General features: G+C 41.8%; 2 protein-coding genes across 2 annotated transcripts; both read left to right on the top strand.

The window, feature by feature from the left end:
• Window positions 1–1,330: 1,330 nt before the first annotated feature.
• On the top strand, window positions 1,331–8,367 carry LOC105011107 (transmembrane protein 25; the record flags this gene model as incomplete). The annotated part of the gene is made up of 9 exons (XM_034293551.1): window positions 1,331–1,354; window positions 3,444–3,525; window positions 4,757–5,107; window positions 5,607–5,906; window positions 6,122–6,256; window positions 6,365–6,398; window positions 6,712–6,815; window positions 6,934–7,020; window positions 7,630–8,367. Coding segments are annotated over 9 exons (1,191 nt in total), but the record flags the coding sequence as incomplete, so codon positions are not given.
• Window positions 8,368–9,015: 648 nt separating this feature from the next.
• LOC105011101 (T-cell surface glycoprotein CD3 gamma chain) lies at window positions 9,016–18,916 on the top strand. The gene is made up of 7 exons (XM_010870904.4): window positions 9,016–9,355; window positions 9,736–9,817; window positions 10,174–10,194; window positions 10,955–11,155; window positions 11,296–11,436; window positions 11,828–11,895; window positions 18,286–18,916. Exons 2-7 carry the CDS (start codon window positions 9,766–9,768, stop codon window positions 18,343–18,345), a joined length of 543 nt encoding a protein of 180 aa, XP_010869206.2. The 5' UTR covers window positions 9,016–9,355; window positions 9,736–9,765; the 3' UTR covers window positions 18,346–18,916.
• Window positions 18,917–20,191: the final 1,275 nt, after the last annotated feature.

A 20,191-nucleotide genomic window follows, 5' to 3' on the forward strand; every position in this document is an offset into this window, starting at 1 on the left:
CACTTGGAGACCTTGAAATAGATGTTTACCTTGCTCCACAAAAGCAGCAGCTGTTGTGTAGCAATGTTAACGATGTTTGACAGGTGACTGCCGTTTTTGTGTTCAGAGGTTTGCTTGTTTGAGCCTTGAGTGGGGAGGTCCGAGCGAAACGGTTACACTGGTGCGGTACCCTGGATCACTCGGCTGTGCTCTACCCAGATGCTGGTGTTGCTGCGGCGACGGAGGAGGTCAAAGGGAGGTGAGTGTAACGGGTGTGAAATGGCTAGTATGTCACTCGTTCTGAGACTTTAACATATTTTTTTGCTTCTGGTTCTGCCAGGGCTGTTGCTTTTCTGGGGGCAATGGTAACAACACTTATGTTGGTGAAAGTCGTCTTTGTGTTCAGAGGTTAGCTGGTTTGAGCCCCGTTTCCAACTTTTGACTAGCAAGTGAAACCGGCATCAGACAGACCATTCAGAGGTCTTGAGCAGAATAAACAAACTAATCGTTTGATGGGACAGCTAGTCAGCGGTCTACGTTTATACATGTTTTTATGACCGGTATATGCCAATCTGTTGATTGGGAATGCCCACTTCATTCCAATACCCAACACCTGCTTTTAGTTACTAACATTTCCAGACAATACATTTATTTCACACATATTGTAAATAATCATAGGTGATATTTAATAGAAATCTGAAATCGCTGAGATCTTACTTTAAAAATGGTCTGCTCTACTAAGTAAAATAACTTATATGCTCCCTGACACAGGAACACTTAGCAGAAGGGAAGAATGGAGCTGTTAAGATATTGATCTACAACATCCCTCTCTAGGCTGCAGTGCTCTGCGATCAGCTTGTTTGCTCTGTCCATAGCAGTCTGTAGAGCTGCACTGCAGTGGCTTTTCAGGTGGCGGCTGCTGAGCACAGATCTGTGAAGCCCTGTGTATATCTATGCAGGCAGGGATTGGAAGATGGTCACGCTTGATGGAAAAGTCAATATAATCTGCATCCGGTGCCTACTGGCACCTTGTCCCTCATCCACCCCTCCCCTTTTCTTTCAGTTTGGCTTCTTTCCGTAATGACGGATGCATTGCCTAGCTATTCCTTTCTTTTCTCCCCCTCCTCTCTCGTCTTTCCTCACCCTGCTTTCTCGTCTGTGTGGCGACAGCATGACTGCCTGCGTCAGCCGCAAAATGCAGCTCGCTGCAGTCAGGATCGTGTGTGTGTGTGTGTGTGTGTGTGTGTGTGTGTGTGTGTGTGTGTGCTTAGCTGAGTGAGCCAGCGGGGGCTGCTTCTTCTCTGCTAGCCTACCCAGCATGAATGGAGGACCGGCAGGCTGAATCATCCCACCACCATCTGCAGACTGTGCCAAGGTAACACTCATGTGTATGTTTGTTTGTGTGAGGGAGAGATATAGAGTGGGAAGAAGAGATTTTGTTATAATGAGTCCGTGTTTGTCTGCCTGATAGGGCTATATGCTTTGCCCTCTGCCCGTCCGTCCATGTGTTTGTTTTCATACTGCATGCAGTCCCGCATAGATAATTTTTTGTGTTAATTTTGATGTAGTCTAGTCCGAGTCCTGGTAGGGAGTCATTTTGCCCATTACAGCCCCATCCGTCGTCAGAGTCTGCTATGACGACGACCAATGCCAGTGTCTAGATCTGCCGTTATTGGACGGATGACTGTCGTTTACACTGTCAATGCCATGTACAATAATGTTATCCCCGAAACCAATGGAATTATGAATTGCTTGTGTATTTGAATTGGATATGTTTACTGTGAAATTAAAGATAGCTCCTTAAACAGGCATGTGTTTTTGTACTACCAGGTCCACAAAGATTGTTTGGCACAACATGGTTCAAACATCCAACTTTTACAACCAGGGAATTATTGTAGACCGAAGGAGGGATTCAGAATTCCTGGAACGGTTTATACATTTCTCTCCCTATTCCCTGCATCAGGAAATGTGGCAATCCTCAAACCAGAATCACTGAATAAGCAAGAATGTTCCTGAAATGTTCCCTAGTCTAGACAGGGTGTATTTGTGAATAGCGTGATCCACTTACTCTTATCATCTAGTTGATTGTATATACTGTACATCAACAGTGCATTTGGAGAGGATTCTGTCCCTTTCACTTTTTAAACGTGTTGTTACCTAACTGCCTCATTCTAAAATGGATTCAAAATGTTCCCTCATCAGTCTACACACGATATCCCATAATGACCAAACAAATACAGGTATCAGGACAATAGTTGCTCAGTGCCCCAAAATCACAGCCTCAAAAATCTGATCAGCAACTTTGACCTATTCTTAACAAAAGCTTTGTATCCAAGGCCAACACACAAAGACACATGTTGGTGTAAGCAACACAAAACCTGACCTTGGGCAAACAAAAAAGTAACGATGAGTCGTTTTTCACCCTATTTCATACAAACTGACGGGTTTACATTTTGTGAAAGCCAAAGGGCGCCTTAAGCCCACAATGTCTGCTGCCAATGCTAAACATGGTGGAGGATCTGTAATGGTATCGGCAGCCATCTTGTGGGAGTCTTTTTGGTCTGATGATTGCTCAGCATGGTCGTATATCTGCCAAGAAATATGAGGCCATTTTACAGGACCAGGTGCAACCTATGGTTAAAGTACTGTTCCCTCATGATGTTCCAATATTCCAGTGTGACAGTGCCCCCACACCCTAACCTAAACATATTCAAGAGTGTGATTATGAAAACCAGGATGACACCAGATGCCTTCCATGGCCTCCAGAATCACCAGATCTGAACATCATTCAACCTTTACGGGAGGTTCTGGAGGGCAGAGTGCCAAGTAGATTTTCAGCCCTTTCATCCCCCGAAGAACCGGAGGCTTTTCTTCTTCTTACCCTAATAAGCCTATAGCTTATATCCTGATAAATATCCTGATAAACACAGTTCAGGACTTGTATGACAGCGTTCCAAGAAGGACAGGAGCTGTTCTGAAGGCATAGGGAGTCCGTACTCCTTATTAGGTCCTTCGTATTAATATATTGTTAGTTGTTTCCATTATTTTGTCCACCTCCTGTATATGTTTGGTTTACAGTAATAATTTCCTGTGATTTATGTATGTACTGTATTAATGTACCCATGTGCTGACGTCTTGATTGTGGTTTGTTTTGTTTGAGGTGAATTTCCCGAAAGCTGCACAATAAAGAAATGTGTAGGACAGTTTCTCTGCTCGCTAGGTTTGCCACCTCCTCTCTGTGTCTGAGGGATCGCTCCTCCCTGTCTCATCTTGTGTTCGCCACCTCCTCTCTGTGACTGGGGGATTGTTCCTCCCTGTCTCTTGTAATCACAATCTCCTCTTCTGTCTCTGAAGTATCGGGTCTCCTAATTCAGTCACTTGAGAGCCATTGCTTACTGTGTGTGTGTGTGTGTGTGTGTGTCATGGCAGATAACGGGTGAGTGTGTGTTGGTGTGGTCCTATAGGTGAACATGCAGTGGGTGTGTGTGAAACAGGGGCCAGGCACCTCCGTCTTGCTGATGAACACCTTGGCCTGGGTCTGGACAGGTCAGTCACATGACACACAACAACAGAGATTAGGAATAATAGTCAGCAGCGTTTCTCAAAATGTTTTGTGCCAGGAACTGCCATTATTCCTCTGGGGACTGCTTGGGATCAATTTGGGCTTGTTAAGTAATGTGATTAAATAAGAGTGCATTTGTTTAAAAGGCTACTCCTCTAATAATGATCACAATCAGATGTGTTTTATAAAGCCCTTTTTGTACCCAGCCTAAAACACCAAAGGGAAAGTAACAACAATGTATTGATGCTCAGTGGCTAGGAAAACTCCCTGGTAGAGTGGGAATCTAGGATTTGTAGTAAACCCAATTAAATAACACATGTTCTATTTTTTAAGTAGACAAACAAATTGCAATTGGAAGGTATCAACCCAGTATCAAGCCATTACTGGGTGTAGAAAAGAGGACATGAATTGCTTTCAATTGCAAATTAGCCACAGTCATGGTCAATGTGTCCTATGAAGCAGATTAATACACTGTGTTCCTGAGAGTCTCGCCTTAAATGGGAGTCTCGCCTTAAATGGGAGTCTCGCCTTAAATGGGAGTCTCGCCTTAAATGGGAGTCTCGCCTTAAATGGGAGTCTCGCCTTAAATGGGAGTCTCGCCTTAAATGGGAGTCTCGCCTTAAATGGGAGTCTCGCCTTAAATGGGAGTCTCGCCTTAAATGGGAGTCTCGCCTTAAATGGGAGTCTCGCCTTAAATGGGAGTCTCGCCTTAAATGGGAGTCTCGCCTTAAATGGGAGTCTCGCCTTAAATGGGAGTCTCGCCTTAAATGGGAGTCTCGCCTTAAATGGGAGTCTCGCCTTAAATGGGAGTCTCGCCTTAAATGGGAGTCTCGCCTTAAATGGGAGTCTCGCCTTAAATGGGAGTCTCGCCTTAAATGGGAGTCTCGCCTTAAATGGGAGTCTCGCCTTGTGGATAGCTCATACCATTCAAAAGCTAGAATTAGTTAATTTGTAGAAGTGAAGTGTAAAGCACTTTATGTGCCAACTGCTAAATTCACTTGCTAGTATGTGCGTGCCTCTGGCTACATGCAATCTGTTGAACTTCCTATTAGGATTGTGTCACGGACAGCAGGCATTCCTTCATGGACCGGCTGTGGTCCACGACCAGGGTTTGAGAAATGCTGCTTTACGGTGTGGTGGTGAAGATGTGCACAATAAACAACTGAAAGCTTGATTGACATGGACTTCATATTTTTTAACATCTCCACATTCCAGGTGCAATTGAACATGTCCCCAAAATAGATGGTCAGCATCGTGCTGCACTCACTCTGAAAGAGAATGTCACCCACAAGTTCAACTGCCAATCGGAGGGCTGGAATCCTCAGGCCCCGCCCCTGCTGACGTGGTACCTCAACGGGGAACGCCAGAGACCACCGTCCGAGAAACATGCAGCAGGGCGCCTGATGATCACCTCACACGAGGAGTCTGGAATGACGAAGCCGAACTCCAAGCACAACAGCACCTTCTCTCTGAGAGCCAGGAAGTGGGACAGGGAGTTGGTGTGCGCCGTCTCTGGCCCTCACAGTGGAGAGAGCTACAACGCCACCGTCACTCTCAATGTGCAGTGTGAGTGGAGTTGCATATGGATTGACTGGCTGTTCGTGGCAAGGAAAATGTGTTTACATGACTCTCCGTGGCTGTTTAGTTTTCAATTATATTTACAGTTAAAGGAGAATTTGATGTTTTTCCATTTGATGTTAGGCTGCGCATGCTTACACACCCTGATTTCTTCCATCAATTTTTTTTTTTTTAGCTAACTGTCGCCAACCGTGATGTTGGTAGTGGCTGTAACCATGGATCACAGTTTTCTCGGCCCATAGTCTACCTTCAGGGTGAGAAACCATCTAATATCAAGTTGGAAAAATGCTATATTCTCCTTTAAGGCCAGATGTAAACAAATGACCAAACCCAGTCCAGTTCCTCTGTCTTCACTGGGATTATTTTCACTGGGCCAGTTGGCCACAATGGTATTTCATCAGCGTCTCCTTTGGTTTCACCGATCTAGGGAACTGAATGCCAGCCATTCACGTGATCGTCTTTGTGTCCTCTGCCTTTGACATCCCAGTCCAGCCAGAGATTCTGCGTGTGACTGCACACTACACAGAAACCTCAGAACCCGGCCTCTCCCTGGTCCTCTTTGCTTTGGTACGATCCAACCCCCCCGCCCACATTACCTGGGTGGACCATTCGGGCCAGCAGGTGGCCAACACATCCGACTTCCTCATCCTGGACTCGAGAAGCTATCCCTGGCTGACCAACCACACACTTCGGGTTAACCTAGGCAGCCTGTCAGGAAATGTCTCTGTGAATGCCAGTAACAGTATTGGTGCTGTGCAAAGCAACCTAACTTTGGCAGGTCTGACAGGTTAATATCACTTTCGCCATTTTATTTTCACTATTTTGACGACTAGAGTCAAACTGTGCTTGCGTGTGTATTTTCTTTTCTGCCGAGGGTTGGATGTATAATCAGGAAAGCTGAGTTAGTCTTGCCTTGGCTCATCTTGACAATGTGTAAAGCCTCTTTATCTGTCCAGATCAAAATCTGTCTATTCATTTCCCTCCTGTTCCTGTACTTCCCAGAATTCCTCCAGTCCAGGGTGGAGGTGTCAGTACTGGGCATCCTGACAGGGGGCGCTGTGGGCTTTATCACCCTCCTCGTCCTCAGCCTTCTGGTGCTCTGCCTTCTGCACAAGAACAAGACGAAAGCCATCGTCGGTGAGATGCGGGTACAAGCAAGATGGCTGAGTGGGAACAGCTGTATTCTGTTGATGAAATCGAATGGGTGCTACATGTCACTAAAGATTGTGTTTGTGTCTTTTGCAGATGAGCCAATAGAGATTATAATGGAGAAGAAACGGTAAGCCACTTGATTTAGTCATTCTATCTGTCGTGTGTGTGTGTGTTTCTTTAGATGCCTTTGTATTGTACACAAAAGTACATTCTGTATGAATGCATGTACAATAATGCTTCTCTATATGCTTTTACAGTATAGTTTACAAGGTAAGTGTCTGTATATTAAGATGATTCACATGGGTGTGTTCAATAGGAAACAAAAATAAACCAAAATGAGTGGGGACGTGCCTAACTTACCAATAAGAAACTCACTTTTGTTGCAAGGTTGTTTTCCTACGATGGGCTCTAATGAACAAGCCTCACGATTGTTGTTTCAGTATCGAGTCGCCCACTGTGAAGATTGACAAGATGCATTTACCCAGAGAGAACATGTCCTTACCTTCCAACCTACAACTGAACGACCTCAACACCCTGCGTAAAGGTAAGACAGTCAGATGGAAACTGAGCGGCCATTTTGGTGCCCCAGGCATCGGCTCCTGTCCCTGAGTCCCAGTGGCTCCCTCCCATCCGTTGCCCAACTTCTCGCTGTCTCCCTGTAGCACGGGAGGCCGCCAGACATCGCCTGGGTGAGGCGAGGAGGGACGATGAGGAAGATGAGGACCTGTCTGCCGCCTACGCTGCCAGGGGTGAGATGAGCCGTGGGGCTTGGGTCCATTTCCTGTCACTGACATTTTGGGCCCCTTCTGGCCTCCCCACGCATATTAAGGACTTTCTGTTTATATATTTTAAGTGGTTGGGAATAGTTTCAATTTGTTTATGCATAAGTGTGTGTGTGCTTGTTTTTATATCCTCTTGGGGGCAGAATGTCTCCATAGGTATAGTAAACCCTGAAAAACATGCCTTGTGGGGACATTTTGGAGGGCCACATGAGACAAAAGTCAATTTCCGGCTTAGGGTTTAGGTTTAGGGTCAAACTTACAATACATTTTAGAGTTAGATTTAGGGGTTCTCTAAGGTCCAGGCGTTGTTGGTTATGTTTAGGGTTAAGGTTAGGCATAAATGTTACTTTATTTAGGTTAAGGTTAGGGTTTGGTTTGGTTTAGGTTAGGGTTAGGTTAGGGTTAGGGTTAAGATCAGGGCAAGGGAGCATGCAATTATGATTTTCAGGTCCCCATGAGGATGTAAAAACAGACGTGTGTGTGTGTGTGTGTGTGTGTGTGTGTGTGTGTGTGTGTGTGTGTGTGTGTGTGTGTGTGAGGTTCTGATTTGTCATTTGTTGTTGAACTTGCCTCCAGGCTTTGCACGCTACCCTATGATTGGCTACATCTACAAGGTGAACAGCATGAGCAGTGACGAGATCTGGCTCTGACAGCAGTCCCACCCACGGGCGGCGGGGTCAACCCACACCTTGACCAACAGGAACCTCAGAACGGCTGCCAATTAGCCTTTCCCATCTTCAACAGGACCAATAGAGATGCCGAGATAAGCTGGGCGAACCTTCCAGTTGGATAGTGTAGGTGGCTATAGTATTAGAAAAGTTGTCCATGTAAATCTATTACAACAGGTAATCACATTCCATCTTGATTCATGGGGGAGGGGGGGGAATAATTCTTTGTCGGTTGGCGTGTGTTTTCTATTGGTTCCCGATGTGCCTGTGTTGACCATTTATATGGTATCACAAATGGATCAGAAACAAGGCTAAGACCTCTTACTGCCACAGACTGAACCATCTGAACCGGGTCTGGGACGGACACATTTAGATGGCCCGCTGGCCCGGCCAACGCCCTCAACGTCCATGTCTTCATACCTGTCTGTGGACCTCATACCGTGCCCATGGGCTCCTGTCACACCCTGGAATGCTTTGTGTTCTGAATATAACATATATGTTATGTTATCCTCATGAGCATGTCCCTGACAATGTATGTAAACTGATGCTGTATATCTCTGGTTATATACTGTACATGTAAAAGATAGATATTAAACCCTGTGTATTTGTATATTACATCTGTGTATATTTGTATGCAATATGTATATGTGTATAAAATAAATCTAAGAAATTCTATTATGAAATGTATTATTATTATTTTTTATTCTTCCAGCAGGGTGCACTGTCCTCAGTCTGTCAAGTAGTCTAGTTAAGATGGAGGCTAATGGACCAACTCTGTGTCTACTTGTCTTCATAATGCTACTGGCAGAAGTCGTAGGTCTGGCCTTGTTCACTGGTCCTGCTGTACAGTCAGTGCTGGCCCACATCAGTTTGCCATCCCTTGTGGAGTAAATGCGGCCCTATTCAGACGAAAAATTGTCACTGCATTTCTAAACCACCACAGAATACGTTATTTTGACACTAATGAAAGCAATGCCATTTCCTGTCTTTGATGGTTCTGTTTTGGCTGGTAACTGATTCGATTTGGGGTTGATTTCACCGTCATCAATTTATGACCCTTCCGAAGGGAGACGTTGTGCCCGACTGTGTTCCCACAAAAAGTGTTTTGTGCCTCGGGGTTGGGGGGGTTGTTTTTCGCCGACCTGGAGGGTTTCTGGGGAGTGTTTCTGGGGTGTTCCAGGTGTCAGGTGTAAGGCGCACAGGGTGTTGTGGTCTGCCGTTGCCAAGCAGGAAGCTGCACAGTGGGAACGTCTCTGTCAACATGTTCCTCTATGTTCTGCCGTAGTTTACACCGTGATCTGAACACTTCATTTACCATGACATGTTTTTCCAAAAATCTGTCATCTTAAGACTACTCGACTCACGTCTTAAGTCCCACTTCAACGGGAAGGTTATGGGTGTTAAACAGCTGGACGGCTGTTAAATGTTATGCATGTTAAACCTGCAGGCAGTAGGCTGTGCCCTTGCATGCAACCCTACTCAGTCTCGCTTCAGACCAGTTACAGAGTTACGGGACAGAGACAGCTAAAATCGCAGAAGACCAACCAATCAGACACGTTTCCTCCCCGCAGATACAGAGACAGACCGACGGAGAAGTTGACTTTGTGAAGACTCGGGCAAAACCTACGGATTTTGTAAGATCTTTTTAAATCGTATATCTCCTGTTTGGAAGGGTTGACGGACAATTTCAGATTGGAAATTCACTGACATGACAGACATTTTAAGATTACAAATATGTATTCAACTTCTATAAAGCTTTGTTGGAGGCCAGGAATCTGTGAAATGACACCATCTCCAAAAACAACATCAATCAATATTTTTCTCTGATGGTGGTGTTTGCCCCCATTGTGTAATGCTGGATTTCTGTTTTTGTGGGACAACATTATTATGACAGCCACAGTAAAATGGCCGACGACAGATAGGAAATGGCGTCTTTCTTGGTTTTAAAGCGTCACCAGCAGCATCAGTGTTACTTATCTGAAATTATAATGAATCTTCCCCTTCGGTTTTCTAGAGAAGGAGAATCTAGAGAAGAGTAGGAAGAATGAAGGGGAATATACTCCTGGTTAACCTGTTGGTGATGTGGACAATGGCTGGTAGGTTTTGGCTTATACAATTAATAGATTTTATGGAGAAATGAGGAGTAGATGGTATATGTATTATGTTATTTGTCATTTGTAAAACAAAAGTTAGCTGATAATATTAACTAATACTGTGTGGATGAGGTGGATATGGAATACATTAAATTATATATATATATATATATATATATATATATATATATATATATATATATATATCAAATCCATGTTTTTTGTCTATATTTTAGCTGAACCATTTTTGTCAGTATAGATAACCTTTTTTAGTTTTATAAAGAGCCATGTTTAGAAAGTGTGTAAAATGATTTTTGTCCACACCACCATAATTTTGCTTTGTCTTTTTCTATTTACAGGGTTTATATATTGTGAGAAAGGTAAGTTGACAAATCAGATTATGAGAAACTTTTTTGGTTAAAGCTACTCAGACATGTCTACATATAGAAAAATATAAACATATGTGGAATATAGAGTCTGAGTGAGTTTAACTAGCAACAGAGACAGAACATAAGAGATAACAATACCGTACACTGTCAGTGAACCAATTTCACTAAATCGGTCCACACAGTTTAGCTTGTTTTGTTGTTTCCCCTGCCTTTCTTAATATGTAAAACATATCTGTAAGTTGCTTGAGCTAAATGATGTAAACACAATGTGTGCTCTTAGGCAAAAGGTCTTTTGGCCCCACTCAGCCCATGAGAATGTGAACTTAGTGCGGGATTCATTCTGGCCTGTAGCCCTTTCCGTGCTGTTTTTTGTCTTTGTAACTGGTCCGCGCACATACTGAAGGTATTTTCACCAATCGCACCCCAGTACAAACGCACCACTGGAGACTTGCCCATTGACAGTTAGTGACTTCTGCCGGTATGCAATTTGATGCATCTGGCGGGCATAGGAATCAAGGGCATTGGAATGGGTTGGATATTGGGGGGGTGGGACATATTATATTTTTGGCAAATTGTCTTTATAATTGTGGGGGAGGCAATTTCCTGCTTCTCACAATGAGGACCTGCATTCTCAGGGGCTTAGTTCGGACATGGCCTGACTCTTGTTGCCTGGGACTTCCCTATTCAGGTGTTCAACACTGTTGAAAAACACTAACTATCCTGGTGCTAACAGCTGTTATCATTTATTCAGTGTCTAAAATAAAGGTGGTTAAAACCAACACTAACGGAATCACATTGTCATGTGATGGCGGTAAGGTCAGTCGGAAGAATGATTCTGCATCTGCCAAACAGGATTTAAGATTGGAATACAACGACGAAGACTCAGGGGAGTATGTTTGCCAGGATACAGAAAAAGATACTGTAATTGAGGAAATATATGTGAAATTTCGGCGTAAGTACTGCTATTTCCCTCAATGCAAACTGACACATCACACTAATATTACTGGTAAATTTTAGTTTTTTCTTGGTTTACATGCCAATATTGTGTGTGTGTGTCCGTGTGTGTGTCTGTGTGTCCGTGTGTGTCCTCAGCCTGTGATAACTGCATTGAGCTGGATGTGCCTGTGGTTGTTGGGATAGTTTTGGGAGAGCTGGTGACCACTGTCCTGATTGGAGTGGCTGTCTACAACATCGCCTCCCAGCCCAGAGCAACACTGGCCACCGGAAAGAAAGGTGAGCAACCAAAGAGATGAATGATCAAATGGGGTCCCATGTATCCTAACACAAACTAAAAACCTGCTTGGGACACAGACTTTACAAATCATTGTGAATATGATTCTCATCCTTTGTTCATGTCAAGAAACGGCTTAAGGATTTAGAAAATGTATCTCTAGTAACATGTTGTATTCATGTCAAAAGAGGTTGCAGAAGTCAAAAAAGTATTTAATATGTTGGAAAGATGTCAAAAGAGATTCACTTTTCTGAATTCACACATCTGACAACTCCCCAATCCACTTTGCTTTCTGTCTGCTTATTTTGTAGATGGAATTTTGAATATTTAAAACTGAAAACTTTTGGTTTGGCTCTGCTTGAAAATACAGAATGTAATTTCTTTCATTACTAGCATCTAGCCAAATGGTTCTCATCCAGAACGAGGCGAATGCACAGTCAGACACCAGCGGACACTATCAGGTATGTTTATCATGGATGCTTTGAGCCACATAACGGACAAAACAAAATACTGATAACAGTATTTAGCAGTATATTTTTCAAAACATTTAGTACAAAACTCCAAACTGATCACACTTGTAAGATATCAAGTCTTGCATTCAAAACTGATCATATTTCATTTTGATGGTAAAAATCTTTCACCAAAAGATTCTTCCACCAGGTTTTTGGTGCATTGTGAGTACATTGGTTAATTCATCAAAACATAACGTAGTGCAATTCTCTCAGTATAGTCATTGTAACAACAGGTTAGTCCAAGACCAATCAATGTAAGACACGAGTCTTGGAAATGCTAAAGGTTATCTGTTACATATTACATGGTTTTCAAACTAGGCAAAACTCTTACTCTCCCCTACCATCACTATTACCTGAAAATAATTTATATCCCAAAAAATCCAAAGTGTGAATGAAGATATGTCCTACAGTGATGCAAAAAACCCATTTTATTTCAACATAAAAAAATGTTTGTCTAATCTAATGTTACAAATACTGTAGTGTGAAAAACAACTGAAAGATATGTAATGAATGAAATGTTTAGCACACACTACCATAGTTTGTGTCCATCTTATCTTTGGGATATGGCCATGAGATCTTGTCCACATCACAAATGAATACCTCAATTTTTCATGCACTGTGGGAAACATCTTTTGCCAGAGTGATTCCAAACCAAACACTGGTCACCAGTAATGTCATGTTATGACTTATCCATGAGCTGTGGGAAGGTGACATGCTCAGGGCAATGGTGGTCATAGACCTTCCAACTCCATAATGAAGAGATTTTGGGGCAAGTCTAGAATGGTTTGACCCAAAACCCTTCCTGAATCACCTCTGAATGGTGGAAACTAGCATTATCAAACAGGATTTTGATAATGCTAGTGTGCAGCCACAACATTGTGAGCCCCAAGAAGTGTCGTATGTCCTACCACCCCATCTTCAGATATGGCTGCAGGAATATGTTTCCCCCATGTTGACCAGGCACACGGACAGTTGTTCACTGGTCCATGATATTTTGCCGACACTGTTGAGTTTTGGCCTGGAGGAAGCCTGCTTAACAAAAAAAGATCTACTTACGATGGTTCACAGCAGCTCTGTTTGTAGTTTTGACCCTGTCCAGGCACTCTGATTCATTTCTCTGCCTTGGGATCTTTTCTGCTCCATGTTGAGAGAGTGCCAGTGTTGACACCTCAGCTTATGTGGTTACAAGTTATTGTTACTAGGGATACAATAGATGGTAATCATCCCCTGTATTTGACAGTATTCTATTGAACATAGACAATGCAATAGTGTTGGCTAAAACTACAAACACCAATGTTGTGGGTTCAAATCCGAATTAGGTCACATACAAATCTATGGGCTTAGGATGGTGATTCTGTACTTCAATCTGAACATAGTAGGCAAAATATTGTAAATGATATATAGTATATTCACCAAATGGTTGAGTGATGATCAATTAGGAACAATGAGAATTGTGATTTGAAAAGGTATTTTATGAGTAGAAAAGAAAATCCAACAAGTTATCCAAGTTATACATTTACTTAGTATGAACATAACGTATTTCAATGACAATGTTTTTTTTTCTTATGTTGTACTCAATCTCAATGAATGTGAAATGCGCTTAGAAATTGAATTTGACGTTTAAAAAATAGCTGGGACAGGGACAACAAAAAATTGGAAAAGTGTAATGAAAAAAATAATCTGGTGGAACAGCTCAACTAATTAGAGTAATTGGCAAAAGGTCAGTGACATGATTTGGTATAAAAAGAGCATCCAGGAGAGGATGAGTCTTTCAGAAGTAAAGATGGGGATGAGTTCACCACTCTGTGAAAGACAAATCGGGCAAATAGTGCAACAATTTAAGAATACGTTCCTCAATGTTAAATTGCAAAGGGTTTGGGGATCTCTTCATCTAAGATACATAATATCATTAAAAGATTCAGAGAATCCGGCAAAATCTCTGTATGCAAGGGACAAGGTCGAAAACCACTACTGGATGGCCATGATCTTTTGGTCCTCAGATGGCACTGCATTTAAAACAGACACGATTCTGTAATGGACATCACTGCATGGGCTCAGGAATACTTCCAAAAACCATTGTCTGTGAACACAGTACCTCGATGCATCCACAAATGCAAGTTAAAACTCTTTCAATCAAAGAAGAAACCATATACAAACAAGATCCAGAAATGTCGCTTTCTCTAGGCTTGAGCTAATTTTAGATGGATTGAGGAGAAGTGGAAACCTTTCCTGTTGTCTGACGAATAAAAATTATTTTTGGGAATCATGGATGCCGCGTCCTCCATGCTAAAGAGGAGAGGGACCATCCGTGTTCTTATCAGCGCACAGTTCAAAAGCCAGCATCCGAGATAGTATGGGGGTGTGTTAGTGTACATGGCATGGGTGGCTTGCACATCTGTGAAGGCACCATTAATGCTGAAAAATATATACAGGTTTTGGTGCAACATACAATGGATATAAAAAGTCTACACACCCCTGATAAAATGCCAGGTTCATGTGATGTAAAAGAATGAGACAAAGATAAATCTTTCATAACTTTTTCCACCTTTAATGTCATCTATAATGTGAACAATTCAATTGAAAAACAAACTGAAATCTTTGAGGGGGAAAAATACAAAAAAAAAAACGCACAATACAGTGGGGAGAAATAATATTTGATACACTGCCGATTTTGCAGGTTTTCCTACTTACAAAGCATGTAGAGATCTGTAATTTTTATCATAGGTTACACTTCAACTGTGAGAGACGGAATCTAAAGCAGAAATCCAGAAAATCACATTTTAAATAATTAATTTGCATTTTATTGCATGACATAAGTATTTAATCACCTACCAACCAGTAGGAATTCCGGCTTTCACAGACCGGTTAGTTTTTCTTTAGGAAGCCCTCCTGTTCTCCACTCATTACCTGTATTACCTGCACCTGTTTGAACTCGTTACCTGTATAAAAGACACCTGTCAAAACACTCAATCAAACAGACACCAACCTCTCCCCAACGGCCAAGACCAGAGAGCTGTTTAAGGACATCCGGGATTAATTTGTAGACCTACACAAGGCTCGGATGGGCTACAGGACAATAGGCAAGCTGCTTGGTGAGAAAGCAACAACTGTGTTTGCAATTATTCGAAAATGGAAGAAGTTCAAAATGACGGTCAATCTCCCTCGGTCTGGGGCTCCATGCAAGATCTCACCTCGTGGGGCATCAATGATCATGAGGAAAGTGAGGAATCAGCCCAGAACTACACGGCAGGACCTGGTCAATGACCTGAAGAGAACTGGGACCACAGTCTCAAAGAAAACCATTAGTAACACACTACGCCGTCATGGATTAAAATACTGCAGTGCACGCAAGGTCCCCCTGCTCAAGCCAGCGCTGATGAGACAAAAATAGAGCTTTTTGGTCTAAACTCCACTCGCTGTGTTTGGAGGAAGAAGAAGAATGAGTACAACCCCAAGAACACCATCCCAACCGTGAAGCATGGAGGTGGAAATATCATTCTTTGGGGATGCTTTTCTGCAGAGGGGACAGGACGACTGCACCGTATTGAGGGGAGGATGGATGGGGTCATGTATCGCAAGATCTTGGCCAACAAGCTCCTTCCTTCAGTAAGAGCATTGAAGATGGGTCGTGGATGGGTCTTCCAGCATGACAACGACCCGAAACACACACAGCCAAGGGCAACTAAGGAGTGGTACCGTAAGAAGCATCTCAAGGTCCTGGAGTTGCCTAGCCAGTCTCCAGACCTGAAACCAATAGAAAGTCTTTGGAGGGAGCTGAAAGTCCGTATTGCCCAGCAACAGCCCCAAAACCTGAAGGATCTGGAGAAGGTCTGTATGGAGGAGTGGGCCAAAATCCCTGCTGCAGTGTGTGCAAACCTGGTCAAGAACTACATGAAACGTATGATCTCAGTAAATGCAAAGGTTTCTGTACCAAATATTAAGTTCTGCTTTTCTGATGTATCAAATACTTATGTCATGCAATAAAATGCTAATTAATTACTTAAATCATACAATGTTATTTTAAAAAAAAAATATTCTGCCACTCACAGTTGAAGAGTACCTATGATAAAAATGACACACTTCTACATGGTTTGTAAGTGGGAAAACCTGCAAAATCGGCAGTGTATCAAATACTTGTTCTCCCCACTGTATGTGTACATACCCTTAAACTAATACTTTGTTGAAGCACCTTTAGATTTTATTACAGCTCTCAGTCTTTTTTGGTAGGAGTCTATTAGCATGGCACATCTTGACGTGGCAATATTTGCCCACTCTTCTTTGCAAAAGTGCTCCAAGTCTGTCAGACTTGCGAGGACATCTCCTGTGCACAGCCCTCTTCAGATCTCCCCACAGATGTTCAATTGGATTCAGTTCTGGGCTCTGGCCGGGCCATTCCAAAACGTTAATCTTCTTCTGGTGAAGCCATGCTTTTGTGGATTTGGATGTGTGCTTTGGGTCGTTGTCATGTTGAAAGGGGAACTTCATCTTCAGCTTTCTAACGGACGTCTGAAGGTTTTGTTCCAAAATTGCCTGGTATTTGGAACTGTTCGAATGTGATTGGTTAATTCTGAACACAGCCACATCCCCAGTTATGAGAGGGTGTGCACACTTATGCATCATCATCAGACCATAACACATTTTCCCATGTGCTTTTGTGGGACTTAATGTTGGTTTTTGCAAACTTAAGCCAGGCTTGGATGTTTTTCTTTGTAAGAAAAGGTCATGCCACCCTACCCCATAGTCAATCCATATGAAGAATACAAGAGATTGTTGTCACATGTAGCACACAGCCAGTACTTGCCAGAAATTCCTGCAGTACCTTTAATGTTGCTGTAGGCCTCTTGAAAGCCTCCCTGAACAATTTTCTTTTCATAAATTTTGGAGGGACGTCCAGTTCTTGGTAATGTCTCTGTTGTGCCATATTTTCTCCACTTGATGATGACTGTCTTCACTGTGTTCTATGGTATATCTAATGTTTTAGAAATTATTTTGTACCCTTCCCCTGACTGATATCTTTCAACAATGAGATCCCTCTGATGCTTTGGAAGCTCTCTGCGGACCATGGCTTTTGCTCTGAGATGCAACTAAGAAAATGTCAGGAAAATCCTTATAGAACTGCTGAACTTTATTTGTGATTAATCAGAGTCATTCTAAATGATGGCAGGTGTGTAATGACTTGTTTCTGAATGATTCTGAACACAGCCACATCCCCACTTATGCAACCAGGTTATTGCAAGGTTTTTATTTTTCATTTTTCCCCCTTGAAGATTTCAGTTTTTTTTCAATTAAATTTTTCACATTATAGGTCACATTAAAAGTGGAAACATTTCTGACATGATTTATCTTTGTCTCATTCTTTTACATCACAAAACCCTGGCATTTTAACAGGGGTGTGTAGACTTTTTGTATCCACTGTATGTTGCCATCCAGACCTGTCTTTTTCCAGGTCTGGACTGTTGGGGGCTAAACTGGCCTGCCTGCAGTCCAGACCTGTCACCTTTGAAAACATTTGACGCATTATGAAATGAAAAATACGACAAAGGAGACAGAAATGTTGAGCAGTTGCAATCTTATAGCAATCAAGAATGGGAATACATTTAACTTTCAAAATTACAGCAATTGGTCTCTGTTCCAAAACGCCTGCATTTTGTTGTTAAAAGAACAAGTGATTAAACACAGTGGTAAACATGCCCTTCCCAATTTTTTGATGCTGGCATCAATTTCAAAGTGGGCATGTATTTTTCCAAAAACAATAACATTTCTCAGTTTCAACATTTCATATGTTGTCTTTGTACTATTTTCAATTAAATATAAAGATACATGATTTGCACATCATTGTAATCTGTTTTTCTTTATTTTTTTGTGCATTTTTTGGAAATGGGGATGTACTTAGAGTGGTGAAATATTGTCACATATTTATGTGACTAGAACCAGATCGACAAAAAATACAGTAATATGCAAAATAAATAAAAATCAAGGCACAGTTTCATATTTTATTAACAAATATTTTAGATAGAAATCACCGCACATTTATTTGATCCTGCCTAAGATACTAAGTACAGCAAAAAAATACATAAACGCAGAGAGATACTAGGTTTGCTGTATCGTTCTGAAAGAAAACAGGACCAACCATATCACACAGGTGTAGTACGTACAGTAATGTTAAAACCAAAGCATATTAGCAAGCAAACCCAGAGCGTCAGACTTGTCAACTTAAACTGTCCATCATGTTAAGTAGAGTGGTGAGTTTTATTGTAGGTGGTGCTGTCTGTACTAGCACCTGTTTATCACTCATGATATTACCACTTATTGTTTGTTTTCTTTCTTTCTATCTTTTAGCGCCTGAATAAAAGGCGCCAGGAGACGTCTGAGTACAGCACCCTGCAGGAAAGGAGATAATGATCAAAATACAGTTTTCTGCATTACTTTTGCCAGTCCTCTGAATAAATAGTTGTTTGTGGAAAAGTCTGCTCCATATGGTCCACCTTCAGGTCCCTCAAAAGTATATCTGATGTACGTTGCCAGTGGCTTTAATAATTAATGTCATTCAAATGTTTGATGTGCATAAAGTACATTGGCAGTTTGTTGGGTTGTTTTGGGGTTTTCTTAGTTTGATTCATTGCTGTGAATGAAATATGATTTTATTTTAGTAACTATAGCTGTTACCATATTTTTACACTCATGTTTGGTGATTTCTCTTTAAGAACATATACAGCTCCGGAAAAAATTTACTCAAAACTTAATTTTTTCCGGAGCTGTATGTTATGATATATTGACATTCTGTACATTTAAAGTTTTCTTTTCATTTGTAATAACTTATTGTATAATTTTTTTGTGGTACAGCCAATTTTCTGTTTTACCTGTTACCAAAAAGTTTGAAAAATTCTGATTAAATGAAATGCAAATGAAATGGAAAGTCGATCACAAGTTATGGATGGGAATTGAGGGAATAAATCATTTACTTTTGAGATCAGTGGGTTGTGATATTATGTAGACTTAAAGTAAATTGCACTCATTTCACAACCAAACAGAAACCTTAGTGGAGGGTTTTCTATAGTGTCAGATATTTTAATGGAACAGTGCGAAGCTTAAATTAGATGCTAATCGAGTGTAGTTATGAGTGTTCGCTGCATCTAGTCTGGTGAAGTGTGGTTTCCTCAGAGAAGAGACGGAGCGGAAGAGCTCAAACAACACAGCTCTCATTTGACATCCACCCTCCACACAAAGCACCCCCCATATCCTCCCTCACATCACCTTCACTCACGCTACCAGTACACTAACATACATACACCTGTACTCATGTACCACATGCAGGCCCACACATACACACGCAAACACACAGACATAAACATACCATTAAATCCTTTGTCTACTTCCCCCAGTTGGATGAACATGTAGATATTATTTCTATGTCTCTGCACTCAGTTTGTTGCTGAATAGCGTTGGTGTAATTGCATAGCATGCTAGCTCTTCCTGTAGACTTCCAGTCATTGCACCAACACTAGACACTGAGACGCAAAACTCTTTTTGACCTGCTTCATGCCGGACTAGATACTGTACATAAAATCTGAATCAAATGGTAAATATTTGAAGCTTCTGGTCACATGGCTTGCAAGGTAGGTTGAACAGTTTCTAGACTCCCGTCTTCTTTACCATAGCGACCTACACAGGGTTCCCCACTCAGGGAACATTCAAGGCAGCTCTTGGTGTGTTCCGTACTACAGTAGATGCCATCACTACATTCGCCAGGCATTACCAGCAAGTCAGCATGAAACAAAACAAGGGGAAAAAATTTATACAGTTCTCCAAAGTGTTAACCAACAGTGACGGACAAGGCCAGTTGCTTTTTGCTGAAGTTGTCATGAAAAATATTGTAATGTTACTAAAGAGAGTGTGAAACTGTGTATCAGATTAGCCATGCACCAACAACCAGTCTCATTTTGGCAACACAAAACAACCTTTTGGGGGTGGGGGGCAAATGGGCATGTTTTTGGTCCTTAATATGTGTTTCTTTCTTTTTGGTTTGTATTTTTGGTTTATCCAGGAAGAGAAAACACCAATTTAGTTATTTTGGTATGAGTTCTTGTGTTGGTGTTTCTTTCTGCATGTCTGTTCAATAAAAATATCTGGGGAAGAAAATAAAGGGCTTCATTGCTGAAGTCTCAACTTTTTCCTTTGAATTCACCAATGTAACCACTGATAATCAGTTCTAACAGATATCATTTCTTCCACTGATGATCAGATT

This window comes from Esox lucius, chromosome 1 (assembly GCF_011004845.1).
Source record: "Esox lucius isolate fEsoLuc1 chromosome 1, fEsoLuc1.pri, whole genome shotgun sequence".
Classification (NCBI taxonomy): Eukaryota; Metazoa; Chordata; class Actinopteri; order Esociformes; family Esocidae; genus Esox; species Esox lucius.

Coding starts and splice junctions, on each gene's coding strand:
- LOC105011101 (XM_010870904.4), top strand. CDS start 9,766: ATGAAGGGGAATATACTCCTGGTTAACCTGTTGGTGATGTGGACAATG. Junction 9,818..10,173: donor GGTGATGTGGACAATGGCTG/GTAGGTTTTGGC, acceptor TTCTATTTACAG/GGTTTATATATTGTGAGAAA. Junction 10,195..10,954: donor GTTTATATATTGTGAGAAAG/GTAAGTTGACAA, acceptor TCATTTATTCAG/TGTCTAAAATAAAGGTGGTT.